Source organism: Brassica rapa, unplaced genomic scaffold (assembly GCF_000309985.2).
Source record: "Brassica rapa cultivar Chiifu-401-42 unplaced genomic scaffold, CAAS_Brap_v3.01 Scaffold0302, whole genome shotgun sequence".
NCBI classification, from domain to species: Eukaryota; Viridiplantae; Streptophyta; class Magnoliopsida; order Brassicales; family Brassicaceae; genus Brassica; species Brassica rapa.
Window position 1 is genome coordinate 20,001 of NW_022610245.1, and position 12,500 is coordinate 32,500.

Sequence of the window (12,500 nt, forward strand, 5' to 3'; positions counted from 1 at the left end):
AGCAGGCAGCTTGTGATTGTCATGTGACAGTTACTGAAGAAGCTAGGCAAGCAGGCAGGTGCAAGTCATGTGATTAAAGACTAAGCAAGCAGGCTGGTGGAAGACATGAGTCTGGTCCAAAATTAATTGTAGCAGTTGGTTGATAATTTTCAATAATTTTTCAACCAAATATTCCTTGTATTTGGCTCTCGTCTTGTTCTCGGAAAATCTCTTCCAGTTTAATAAAAATTCGACCAAAATATTTAAGACTCGACCAAACTATCAAGTGAAGGTCTTTCAACCACAAGACAGTCCCTTCGAGAAATAAATCTTCCGGGTCGATTTTTTTATTTTTATTAATCCTTGTTGAACCAACTAAAAACTGGTCGAGCGGGATTTTTCTCGACCAAAAATTTATTGGCTCATGAGGGTTATTACACTCTTCCCCCCTTAAAAGAATTCATCCCCGAATTCTCAAAATACAAGTGTACACCCTTTATTGGACGACTGGGGTATCTGAGAAGAGTTCTGGATAATCAACTCGGAACTTATCTTCATCCTCCCATGTTATAACAACTCTCTGTCGCTTTCCCCAAAATACTTGAACTTGTGAAATTTTCCTGTTCTTCAATTTCTTGATACGACGCTCACCTATTCGCAAAGGACCTTCAGGATAAGTGAGGTTAGGTTGCAAGTTCTCTGGTCGCTGCGGCTCGACCATATTTGGATCTGGTATATGCTTACGCAACATAGATACATGAAATACCGGATGCATAGGCATATCGTGTGGAAGTTCTAGTCTATAGGCTACTTCTCCAACTCTGGCGACAATTCGGTATGGCCCAATATAACGAGTAGCTAGCTTCCCAATTTTTCCAAATCGATCCTTTCCTTTTTGTGCAGCTACTTTCAAGAAGACTAAATCATTTACTGCAAAAATGACTTCTCTTCTACCGCGGTCTGCATACTTCTTTTGTCGGTCTTGAGCCTTCTTCATATTGGTTTGAATTATCCTTACTTTCTCTGCAGCCTCATCTACTATTTCTGGACCAAGAATTCTTCTCTCACCAACTTCTGCCCAACATACTGGCGTTCTACAAGGTCGACCATACAATGCTTCGTATGGTGACATACCAATACTAGAGTGGTAGCTATTGTTGTAGGAGAATTCTATCAGCGGCAAAAAATTTTCCCAAGGACCATTCCAGTCGAGGATACACAACCTTAACAAATCTTCCAGAGTTCTAATGGTTCTTTCGGTTTGGCCATCGGTTTCTGGATGAAATGCTGTACTCATATGCAATTCAGTTCCCAAGGCTTGTTGTAAGGCTCGCCAAAATTCAGCTGTAAAGCGCGGGTCTCGGTCTGAAACTTTATTTGCTGGTACCCCATGAAGCTTTACTATTTCCTCCAAATACAGCTCTGCTAACGTCTCAACTTTGTCTGTAAGTTTCATTGGTAGGAAATGAGCAGATTTGGTGAGACGATCGACAATCACCCAAACTGCATCATTCCCACGGCCGGGTCCTCGAGGTAAACCAGAAATAAAGTCCATTGCTACTGCATCCCATTTCCATTCAGGGATAGGTAGGCTTTGAAGTAAGCCACCTGGGACTTGGTGTTCAGCTTTTATCCGCTGGCAACTCTGACACTGAGAAACCCATATGGCAACATCTCTCTTCATCCCTGGCCAGTGGTAATATCTTCTGATATCTCGATACATCTTTGTGCTCCCGGGATGAATGCTTAAGAGAGAATGGTGTGCAGTCCTTAGAATCTCCTCTTGAAGTCCTTCTCCTTTCGGAACAGTTACTCGACCATTGAGTAACAAAGTTCCATCACTTGCAACTTGATATCCTCCGAAGTTTCCTTCATTCAACTGCTCTCGTATCTTCTTCAGGTTCACATCTCTCATTTGATATTCTCGGATACGAGAAAGTAAACCAGCTTGGCTTACTGCTTGTAGTCCTAGAGGTTCTCTTTCCTCTCCTTCTAAGGCAGCCAAACTAATCATCTTGAATTCCGCTTCCAGGTTCTGGAGTTCTTTTTCAATATCTACATCAACTTTCCTTCTGCTCAACGCATCTGCAACAACGTTGGCTTTTCCTGGATGATATAGGATCTGCATGTCGTAATCAGCTATGAACTCCATCCATCGTCTTTGCCTTAGGTTCAGATCAGGTTGAGTGAAAAGATACTTAAGGCTTTTATGGTCAGTGAACACTTGGATCTTCTCACCATACAAGTACGATCGCCAAATCCGAAGGGCAAATACTACTGCAGCCATCTCTAGGTCATGTGTCGGATAATTCACTTCATGCTTTCTTAGTTGCCTAGATGCATAGGCGATTACCTTATCTTCCTGCATCAGCACACAACCTAAACCAACATGAGATGCATCCCTATACACGGTGTATGGTTGGTTAGGCTTAGGCAATGCTAAGATAGGTGCAGTCGTCAAAGCTTCTTTTAACTTTTCGAATGCTTTCTCGGTTTCTATACTCCATTCATAAGCAATCCCTTTACCGGTAAGACGAGTCAAAGGCTTTGATATGCTTGCAAATCCTTGGAAAAACTTTCTGTAATAGCCGGCCAATCCGAGAAAACTTCGAATCTCGGTAACAGAAGTCGGGTGCGGCCATTCCTTAATAGCAGCTATCTTTTCTGGATCGACGGCAACTCCTTCTTCTGACACTCGATGTCCTAAGAAGCCAACTTCTCTTTTCCAAAAACGACATTTACTAAGCTTAGCAAAAAGCTTTTGATCTCGGAGACGCTCCAAAACTAGACGTAGATGCCTTTCGTGTTCTTCTGCACTTCGGGAATATATGAGGATTTCGTCAATGAATATGATAACAAACTCATCCAGGTAATCCCGAAATACTTCTTCATCAGTCGCATAAATGCAGCCGGGCATTGGTAAGACCAAAAGGCATTACTACGAACTCAAAGTGTCCATAGCGGGTTCTAAAGGCGGTCTTCATGATATCGGCTTCGGAAATCGGAATCTGATGATAACCCGAAGCTAAATCAATCTTCGAAAACCAGCTTGCGCCTTGTAACTGGTCTAACAGCTCATCAATTCTTGGGAGTGGGTACTTGTCTTTTATGGTTACGTTATTGATTCCACGATAATCAATACATAACCGCATGCTTCCGTCTTTCTTCTTTACAAATAGCACGGGTGCTCCCCATGGTGATGAACTAGGACGTATGAAACCTTTGTCTAACAAATCAGCTAACTGCTGCTTCAACTCAGCGAGTTCTGCTGGTGCCATTCGGTATGGTGCCTTTGCTATTGCAGCTGATCCGGGTTCTAAGGTTATACTAAAGGGGTTACTCCTAGACGGCGGCAATCCCTCTAATGCCTTAAACACGTCCTCATATTCTCTGACTACTGGTATTTCTTCCATGTTCTGCTCTTTCTCGTCTTCTATTGGTCCAGCAACTAAGGTCACTAAGTATACTTCTTCACCATTCTCCAAAAGGCTTTCAATTCTCAATGCTGACACTAATGACGCTCCAACACTTGGTACTATGCCATGGTAAGCTAAAGGGGGTTGGGTATCTCTCTCAAAAACAATCTTCCCTCGACCACAATCAAGGTGAGCTCGGTAACTTGACAGCCAATCCATCCCTAAGATTACCTCATACCTCTCTAAGGGGAGAACTAACAAATCAGCCGGAAAAACATATCTTGGATAATGATTGGAACTCTTAGAATACAGCCTTCAGTTTCAAGAACTTGATCTCCGGGAGTTAGAACAGGAATGGATAAATTCACCTTAGTGAATTCTCCATCGAATCGGGATGCTACTTCGGGAGCTACAAAACTATGTGTTGCTCCTGAATCGAAAAGGATGTGGGCGGATATTCCACCCACAAGCAAAGTCCCTGTCAATAATTGACTTTACCGTCAATTAGTTACTCAACCACTTTTATTATTATTATTATTTTTTTATATCACTAATTCACAAATCATTAAAAAAAATTATGCAACACTCAATTGGTAAGAAAACAAACCTGAAATTGGACCCTGAGGTGGTCCGGATGGTCCTGGTAACTCTAAAGCGTAAGCCCTACCAGCAGTGGCTTGACGCTTAGCAGGAGGTAAGGGTAAAGGTGGGTTAACTGGTCTGGCGGGTCGAGCACTCGAAACAACAGGCTGAGCAAGATGAGTGCGTGGACATGATGTCGCGTAATGTCCTCGCTCTCCACACGTGAAACAAGTGATGTGAGATGGTACAGCCGGTTGGAACTGTCCCACGGTCGGACAATCTCTCCTAACATGGCCCAGCTGGCCACAAGTGAAACAAGTTGGGGTTCTAGGTCTAGGACCTCCAGATCGACCTCCCCGAAAAGCTCTACCTCCCCGTCCTCGCTGCACAGCAGAATGCGGCTGAGGCTGGAATGGAACAGATGGACGTCTAGGTTGTGTGGCATTGCTAGAAGAAGCTCTCTCAGCAGCAATGGCCTCCTCAACGTTCACAGCACGCTCAACAAGATCAGCAAGCCTATGAAACTCTACTGCCTCAAGTCTGCTCCTGATATATGGGTTAAGTCCTCGAAGGAACTTACGGATAATCATCATCTCGTCCTCTCGACCATAGTGGACATACTTCCTGAGACGGGTGAACTCTGCCTCATACTTCCTAACAGATAATCCTCCCTGAACTAGCTCCATGAATTTAATCTCCAATCGATCACGGGCTTCCGGTGGGAAGTACTTTCGAACGAACGCTGTACGGAAGTCAGCCCAACTCAGATTGAAGTCTCCAAAGTTCCTCTCTACGCATAACCACCAACTGATGGCGTCCTTCTCTAGATAGTAAACAGCCACGTCTTTTTTAAATTCTTCCGGACAACGGGTTGCAGCAAAGTTCTGCTCGAGATTGTGAAGCCATGCATCAGCTTCAAAGGGATCAGTGCCTCCCTGGTAATGCTTCGTCCCCAAGTTCTTCATAATCATGACTATCTTCAGGAAGTCCGGGTGAGAAGTGGTAGGTACTGGAGCTGGCTGAGCACGCTGTGCTTCTCGCTGTGCATTCAGTGCTTGATATTGCAAATTCACCATCTCAGCCATCAGTTCCAGAAGTGCTATCATAGCTGGATCGGTTGGCGCTGGTTGAGGTTGTGCTGCCGGAATAGGTGCGGCAGGGGCCGGTGGAATATGAGCGGCAGGAGCTGGTGGAATATCAGCGGCAGGAGCTGCGGGATGATCTCCATGCACTGGATTATCGTGTACCACATCCACCTCGATGTCCATAAAGTATGGGTCTGGAGACAAAGGAATGTGCTCCGGTGTCTGATCATATGACCCTTCAGACGGGTCAGTCTCAAAGCTAGAGCCTGAAGGTGTAGCCTCAAAGCTAGGAGTCGGAAGTGGTGCCGGAGTAGATGGCGGCGAGGAGTCTGAAGATGATGAAATAGGTATCGGTAGATAATGTCCACCACGATGTGCCTGTCTCGGTGGCATCTGCAACAAAAGATCATGGTAAGTTTCTACCCAGGTCTATCTATTTATAAAAGAAGGAACAAACCAGCATATCCTAATTATCCTTGCGACACATTTTTGACTCGAAAGTTTTTTAAAACAAGTCCCATTCTAGCATCGTATAACAATGCTCTGATACCACCTTTGTGACACCCCCGATCGTAGATAACCGGAAATGACACGGTCGATGTTCCCTGATGGTCGACCCGAGGTTCTCGAAATAAATCCGATCACCTTAGACCAACAACCAAAGAACACAGACACTCCTATCGGATATTACTCTAGGCTTTTCAACCCGATAAAGCAATATTCGATAGTTAGTTCGTCCCGGACAAGGACTAATATCATATGAGAACTCGTGATTTATAAACATCTTTTATACATTATTTATTTACTTTAAACATCTTACAAAGTGTTATAGTTTCCCTACGGCCTATCGCCCAACAACGTTTTAAGTAAATATACATCAAAATGTACGTTGCAAGGACAACAAAATACTACCGCTGGTTGGCCGCTCCTTCCGTCCAAAAGATTTAAGTGTCTCCCGCCTAAGGTTTACCTGCACACACAAATGAGTCATGAGCAACTAGTTTACTCAGTGAATCTAGAATCACAACACAATCAATAACAATCAAGCAATTATCAAATGCATATACATGATCATGCAAGTACTAGTACTATACTTTAATATCGATCATCATTGTGAATTCTTATTTTAAACATCACTTCCACAACACCCGCCCGTTACCATACTCATAAAATACAATATATATACTAGACCCGAGAAACCACTAAGGCTAACCGAGACTAGTGAGTTAGCATCACCATCATTGTCGAATGTCCGGTATGAACAATCCGACACTGCATCGTCATGCAGTACACGGTCTCCAGGGAGCTACCCCATCATCATGTCTTCATGACCTTGTTCCATTCGCAGGACCAAGTCACGGTAATACGGGGGCTTTAGGGATAGTGAATATAACAAGACTTCACATTATTTTACTTCCATAATCATTCTGAAATTAATTCATAATTAATCTTTAATTAATCATAATTAACTCTTAATTAATCCTAGATTAATCCTTAATTAATCTCATATTAATCTTTAATTAATCCAAGATTAGTACTTAATTAATCATGATTACTCCTTAATTAATCTCAGATTAATTCTCAATTAAACCAAGGTTAATTCTTAATTAAACCAAGATTAATCCATAATCAAAACCATGATTATTTTATGATTAGTACTTGAGAACAAGTACTAAGATTAGGATTAACCTCACTTTAAAATTATTCTTTAAGTGTAAGTGTTTAGCATGAGTAAACACAACACCATTCTTAAATATCTGACAGTTCGGTTCAAGCTAAACAACTTAAATCAAATCAGTTCAAGCTCGGTTCCTTTCATACCAGATCAGATCAGTTCAGTTCTATTCAGTTAACAACAGTTCAAGACAAGATCAGACTGAGTTTAGTTTCGTTTCTCCAATCAATCCATAACAGCTTAGCAAACTGTTTTAGGAGATGGATTCAAACCAAAACTAAACAAGAACTGAACTGTATCATAACTTAAACAACTGATCCGACCAAGACCTAAACTAAACATCAAATGTTCTGATCAGATACTGACTGAGGCAAGGAGACCAAAACTTACCAAGATGAACCAAAGGATTAGATGGCCTCAGCTGATCCTCTTCTCCAATGTAAGCTTGTGGCTGGACTGATCAAAGAGAAAGATCAAGGTCTGATCATGATCTGAACTCAACTAGGTCTAGGGTTTTATTTAAAAATCTCACCTTCTGATCTTTCTCAAGGTAACAAACTGAGCGAAGGTTGAAGATGTTAGAAATATGAGAGAAGTATTTGCTGTAAAGTTGTGTCTTTCTCATTAGCTCACACTATCAATATATAGTGGAGGTTCCAAGGGTTTACAACAAAGGAGAGGATCTACACATTTAATACATATTGACCACAAAGATAGACTTGGTCAAAGCTCATAAATGCTCCGGTTGAATGAGTCTTCAGCTTGTCTAGTTTCGGACGGAATGTAGACGGACCGGAGACGGATGTAGACGGGCCGGATAGTCTGGTCGGATGTAAACCTCCTTGATGGTTAATGGCAATCCACATATCCATTCAATGGATTTATAACACTCCCCCTTGGATGCCATAACCATATCGGGCTTGTAATGTGCTAACGTTGCCTCGTTAAAACCTCTCCCGGAAAACCCAAAACCCAATGTGGTAAAAAGGGAAACCAAGGAAAGGAAAAAGAGTACAACACACATTACTCCCCCTGATTTGGACATCACTGAAGATCCTTGAGTCTTCGCATGCCAATCTGCTGCGTGAGCTTCCTGAATGTGCTGGTGGGAAGTGACTTGGTGAAGAGGTCGGCTGAGTTCTCACTTGACCGGATTTGAGTGACGTTGACCTCTTTGGCTTTCTGCAACTCATGTGTGAAGAAGAACTTGGGTAGTACATGTTTGGTTCGGTCACCTTTGATATACCCATCTTTGAGTTGAGCAATGCAGGCTGCATTATCCTCATATATGATGGTCGGACCATTGTCCTCGACCATTCCACTATCTGATCGGATGTGTTGGGTCATAGACCTCAACCATACACACTCACGACTTGCCTCATGCATGGCTAAGATTTCTGAGTGATTAGATGATGTGGCTGCTATAGTTTGTTTCATGGAACGCCATGATATTGCAGTACCACCATGAGTGAACACATAACCGGTTTGGGACCGACCATGGTGTGGATCAGATAAGTAGCCTGCATCAGCAAAGCCTACTAAACCATCTTTGGTTTCATTGGTATAAAATAGACCCAAATCCTTAGTTCCTTGAAGGTAACGTAGGATATGTTTAATTCCATTCCAGTGCCTTTGGGTCGGACATGAACTAAAACGGGCTAGGAGACTCACGGCAAAACATATATCTGGTCTAGTGTGGCTAGCCAAATACAGTAACGCTCCTATGGCACTGAGGTAAGGCACTTCAGGACCCAGGACATTCTCATCATCCTCTTTAGGACGGAATGGGTCAGTGTCCACTCCAAGGGACCTCACGACCATTGGGCTGGTCAATGGGTGAGCCTGGTCCATGTTAAATCTCTTGAGTACCTTTTCTGTATATGCCTTTTGATGCACAAGGATTCCTCCTTTTATGTACTCAAGTTGTAACCCCAAACAGACTTTAGTTTTACCTAGGTCTTTCATTTCAAACTCTTTCTTGAGATATTCAACTGTTTGGGTGATTTCCCCAGGGGTTCCAATGATGTTCAAATCATCAACATACACTGCTATGATAACAAATCCATTGTTTGCAAACTTCTTTATAAAGATACATGGACTGATAGGGTCGTTCTTATAGCCAACTTTGGCAAGGTATTCGCTTAAGCGATTATACCACATTCGACCACTTTGCTTAAGTCCATATAAGGATTTGTTCAGCCTTATGCAGTGTTCTTCTCGAGAACCTTTATTAGCTTTAAGCTCAACACCCTCTGGTAATCTCATATATATTTCATTATCCAGTGGACCATAAAGGTATGCGGTTACAACATCCATTAACCGCATATCCAAATTTTCTTTGATGGCCAGACTTATTAAAAATCGAAATGTAGTTGCATCCACCACAGGGGAGTATGTCTCCTCATAATCGATTCCTGGTATTTGTGAGAATCCTTGTGCTACAAGCCGTGCTTTGTATCTTACAATAACACCATGTTCATTTCTCTTCCTCACAAATACCCACTTATATCCCACTGGTTTAACATTATAAGGTGTCCGGATAATCGATCCAAAGACATTCCTTTTCTTAAATGATTCTAACTCCACGTTTATGGCTTCTTTCCATTTGAGCCAATCTGATCTTTGAGTGCACTCTAGTATAGACGTGGGTTCATGATCCTCATCTAAGTCCATCACATCAAGGGCTACTTGGTATGCAAATATATCATTGATGTCGACATCTTTCCGGTTCCATCTTGTCCCAGACATTAAATAATTAATTGAGATCTCATCATTAGCACCTTCAGTACCATGAGGCTCGGCGTCCCGAGTCTCATTGGTTGGTACCTTAGGCATGGCCATTTCGGCCTTGTCTGGACAATCTATGACCTCGGTTTCTTTTGCACCTTTCTTTAGTTTCCGAGGTCTTTTATCTTTGGAACCAATTGGTCTACCACGCTTAAGACGTGCTTTAGACTCTGTAGCCACTTGATTGTGTCCATCTTGGACATCAATACTTATTGGTGCATTACAAGCTGGTATATAGGACTTAGTCACTCTTTTCGGGTCAGCAAAGGAATCAGGCAATTGATTAGCTAGCTTTTGCATATGAATTATTTTCTGGACTTCTAAATCACATGATTGAGTCCGAGGATCTTGCCATGATAAGGATGTTTGATTCCATACAATTTCTTTGCCCAGCTTGTTATTTTCTCCCCCTAATGTTGGGTACTCTGATTCATCAAAATGACAATCAGCATATCTGGCCTTAAATAAATCTCCAGTAGTAGGCTCAAGATATTTAATAATGGTTGGAGAATCAAAACCAACATATATTCCCATCCTCCTTTGAGGTCCCATTTTTGTTCTCTGTGGTGGAGCAATAGGGACGTACACAGAACATCCAAATGTTTTGATATGGGATACGTCTGGTTCATGACCCGAGAGTAATTGGGATGGAGAATATCTATGTTCACTGGATGGCCTTATGCGTATTAATTCAGCAGCATGTAATACCGCATGTCCCCAAGCTGATACTGGTAGCTTCGACCTCATGAGTAATGGTCGAGCAATCAACTGGATTCTTTTAATGAAGGATTCGGCCAATCCGTTCTGTGTATGTACATGTGCCACGGAGTGTTCCACACTTACCCCCATGGACATACAGTAATCATTAAAAGCTTGGGAACTGAATTCGCTTGCATTGTCAAGACGTATAGTCTTTAGTGGGAAATCTGGAAAATGGGCTCGCAGTCTTATGATCTGTGCCAATAGTCTTGCCAATGCTAAGTTTCTAGATGATAATAGACAAACATGCGACCATCTGGTCGATGCGTCAATGAGGACCATAAAATATCGAAATGTCCCACAAGGTGGGTGTATTGGTCCACATATATCACCATGTATTCTTTCCAGAAAGTTTAATGTTTCCTTACTCACCTTTCCAGGTGATGGCCTTATTATTAATTTCCCTTGTGAGCATGGAATACATGTAATGCTCATAGGGATAGTTATCCTATCTTTCAAGGAATGGCCAGTTGAGCTCGAGATTATTTTGCGCATCATGGATCTGCCAGGATGGCCAAGCCTTTCATGCCATTGTTTAAAGGCTTCTCTGAACTCATTAGGAATTGAAGTGTTAGCCTCACTCGATTTTATATTGGCACAATAGAGGCCTATTGATATAGCAGGGATAGTCTCTAGGACTTTCTTATGGCCTTGGGCATTTTCATAAATCAAGAGGAATTCTTTCTTTCCCTCGCCCCTAGTTTCAACATGTAGATCATTCATGCGAATGTCTTTGAAACTTAACAGATTTCTCTTTGATTTAGGAGAATATAATGCATTAGAGATTTCTAAATGCGTGCCTTTAGGCATCACTAAGTGAGCCGGGCCATGGCCTTCAATAAGGCTAGCCGGTCCTGCTATAGTATTTATTTTGGCACTCTTTAAAATGAGGTTAACAAAATATCTTTTGTCTTTTAATATAGTGTGACTTGATCCACTATCCACTACTAGCTGGTTCTTGTCTTCTTTCATTTCTGAAAATAGACAAGAGTCAACACCTTTGATATTACTTTAAGGTTTAAAGTATGTTTTAATGGCTTTGTTTTATGTTCTTAATAATTTTAACTTTGTATAAGGCATATATAAAGTAAAAACTTTATTTCATAAATAGAATTGCCAAAGTCATAGAACATGGGGAAACAAAAGACATAAAGCCAAATCAAGAATTCAAAATGCAAAGACAAAAGCAATATGATATCGAAATCTTCATATTCAGCCACTTGTAAGGAGGTCTGAAGTCTCAAAGTCCTCATGATCATCTTTGTCATGGGCTTGATCATCCTCATGGTCCAGATCATTCTCATCATCATAATGGACCAAATTTGCCTCAGAGTTCTTGCCCTTTATGCTCTCCTGGTAGAGCTTAACAAGGTGTTGGGGAGTTTTGCATTTATTAGCCCAATGATTGGTCATCCCACAACGATAGCAAGCAGATTTGGTCGAGCTCGAGCCATGGGTTTTGAAGTCGGACTTATACCCATGGTTAGCTTGATGACCTCGGCTATAGCCTCGGCCTCGGCTGCGACCAAGATGGTCTCGTGGTTGAAATCCACGGCCACGTGGTTGAAACCCACGGTTACGACCTTGCCATCTACCACGGCCTCTCATGCGACCACGGTATGACTCTCTTGGAGTCTCATCTTTTGGCTCTACGGCCGCATGTGCCTCAGGCAATGCTTTAGCACCAGGAGGCCTTAGCTCACTGTTCATCATGAGCAACTCATTGTTTTGCTCAGCTAGCAACAAACAAGAGATTAAGGCAGCATAAGTGGAGAAACCTTTCTCTCGGTACTGTTGCTGAAGCACAACATTGCTGGTGTGGAATGTGGAGAATGTCTTCTCCAACATATCAGCATCAGTAATAGTCTCACCACAAAGTTTCAACTTTGAGACTATTTTGAACAAAGCCGAGTTATACTCTTCCACAGACTTATAGTCTTGGATTCTCAGGTTTCTCCAATCATAAAGGGCTTTTGGCAATATCACAGTTTTCTGATGATTAAATCTGGTTTTCAACTCTGTCCAAAGTTCCAGAGGATTCTCAATTGTGAGATACTGGTCCTTGAGACCTTCAGCAAGGTGATGGCGAATGACAACGATTGCCTTGTAATTATCCTTGTCTGATGGCTCAGTGCCTTCAGTGATAGTATCACCAAGGTTTCTGGACCTTAAGAGGATTTTGGTATCAAGCTCCCATTGGAGGTAATTATCTCCGGA

General features: G+C 42.1%; 2 protein-coding genes across 2 annotated transcripts in view; both read right to left on the minus strand.

The window, feature by feature from the left end:
* The window catches only part of LOC117130013 (vegetative cell wall protein gp1-like), a 12,056-nt gene extending 6,601 nt beyond the window's left edge, over window positions 1–5,455 (minus strand). Inside the window, exon 1 of the mRNA XM_033283184.1 lies at window positions 4,988–5,455. Within this exon, the coding sequence (XP_033139075.1) occupies window positions 4,988–5,455 (468 nt within the window). The remainder of the gene's footprint in view (window positions 1–4,987) is intronic.
* Window positions 5,456–11,495: 6,040 nt separating this feature from the next.
* LOC117130014 overlaps window positions 11,496–12,500 on the minus strand; it is a 1,047-nt gene continuing 42 nt past the window's right edge. Inside the window, exon 1 of the mRNA XM_033283185.1 lies at window positions 11,496–12,500. This exon is cut by the window's right edge and continues 42 nt beyond it. Coding sequence (XP_033139076.1) covers window positions 11,496–12,500 — 1,005 coding nt within the window.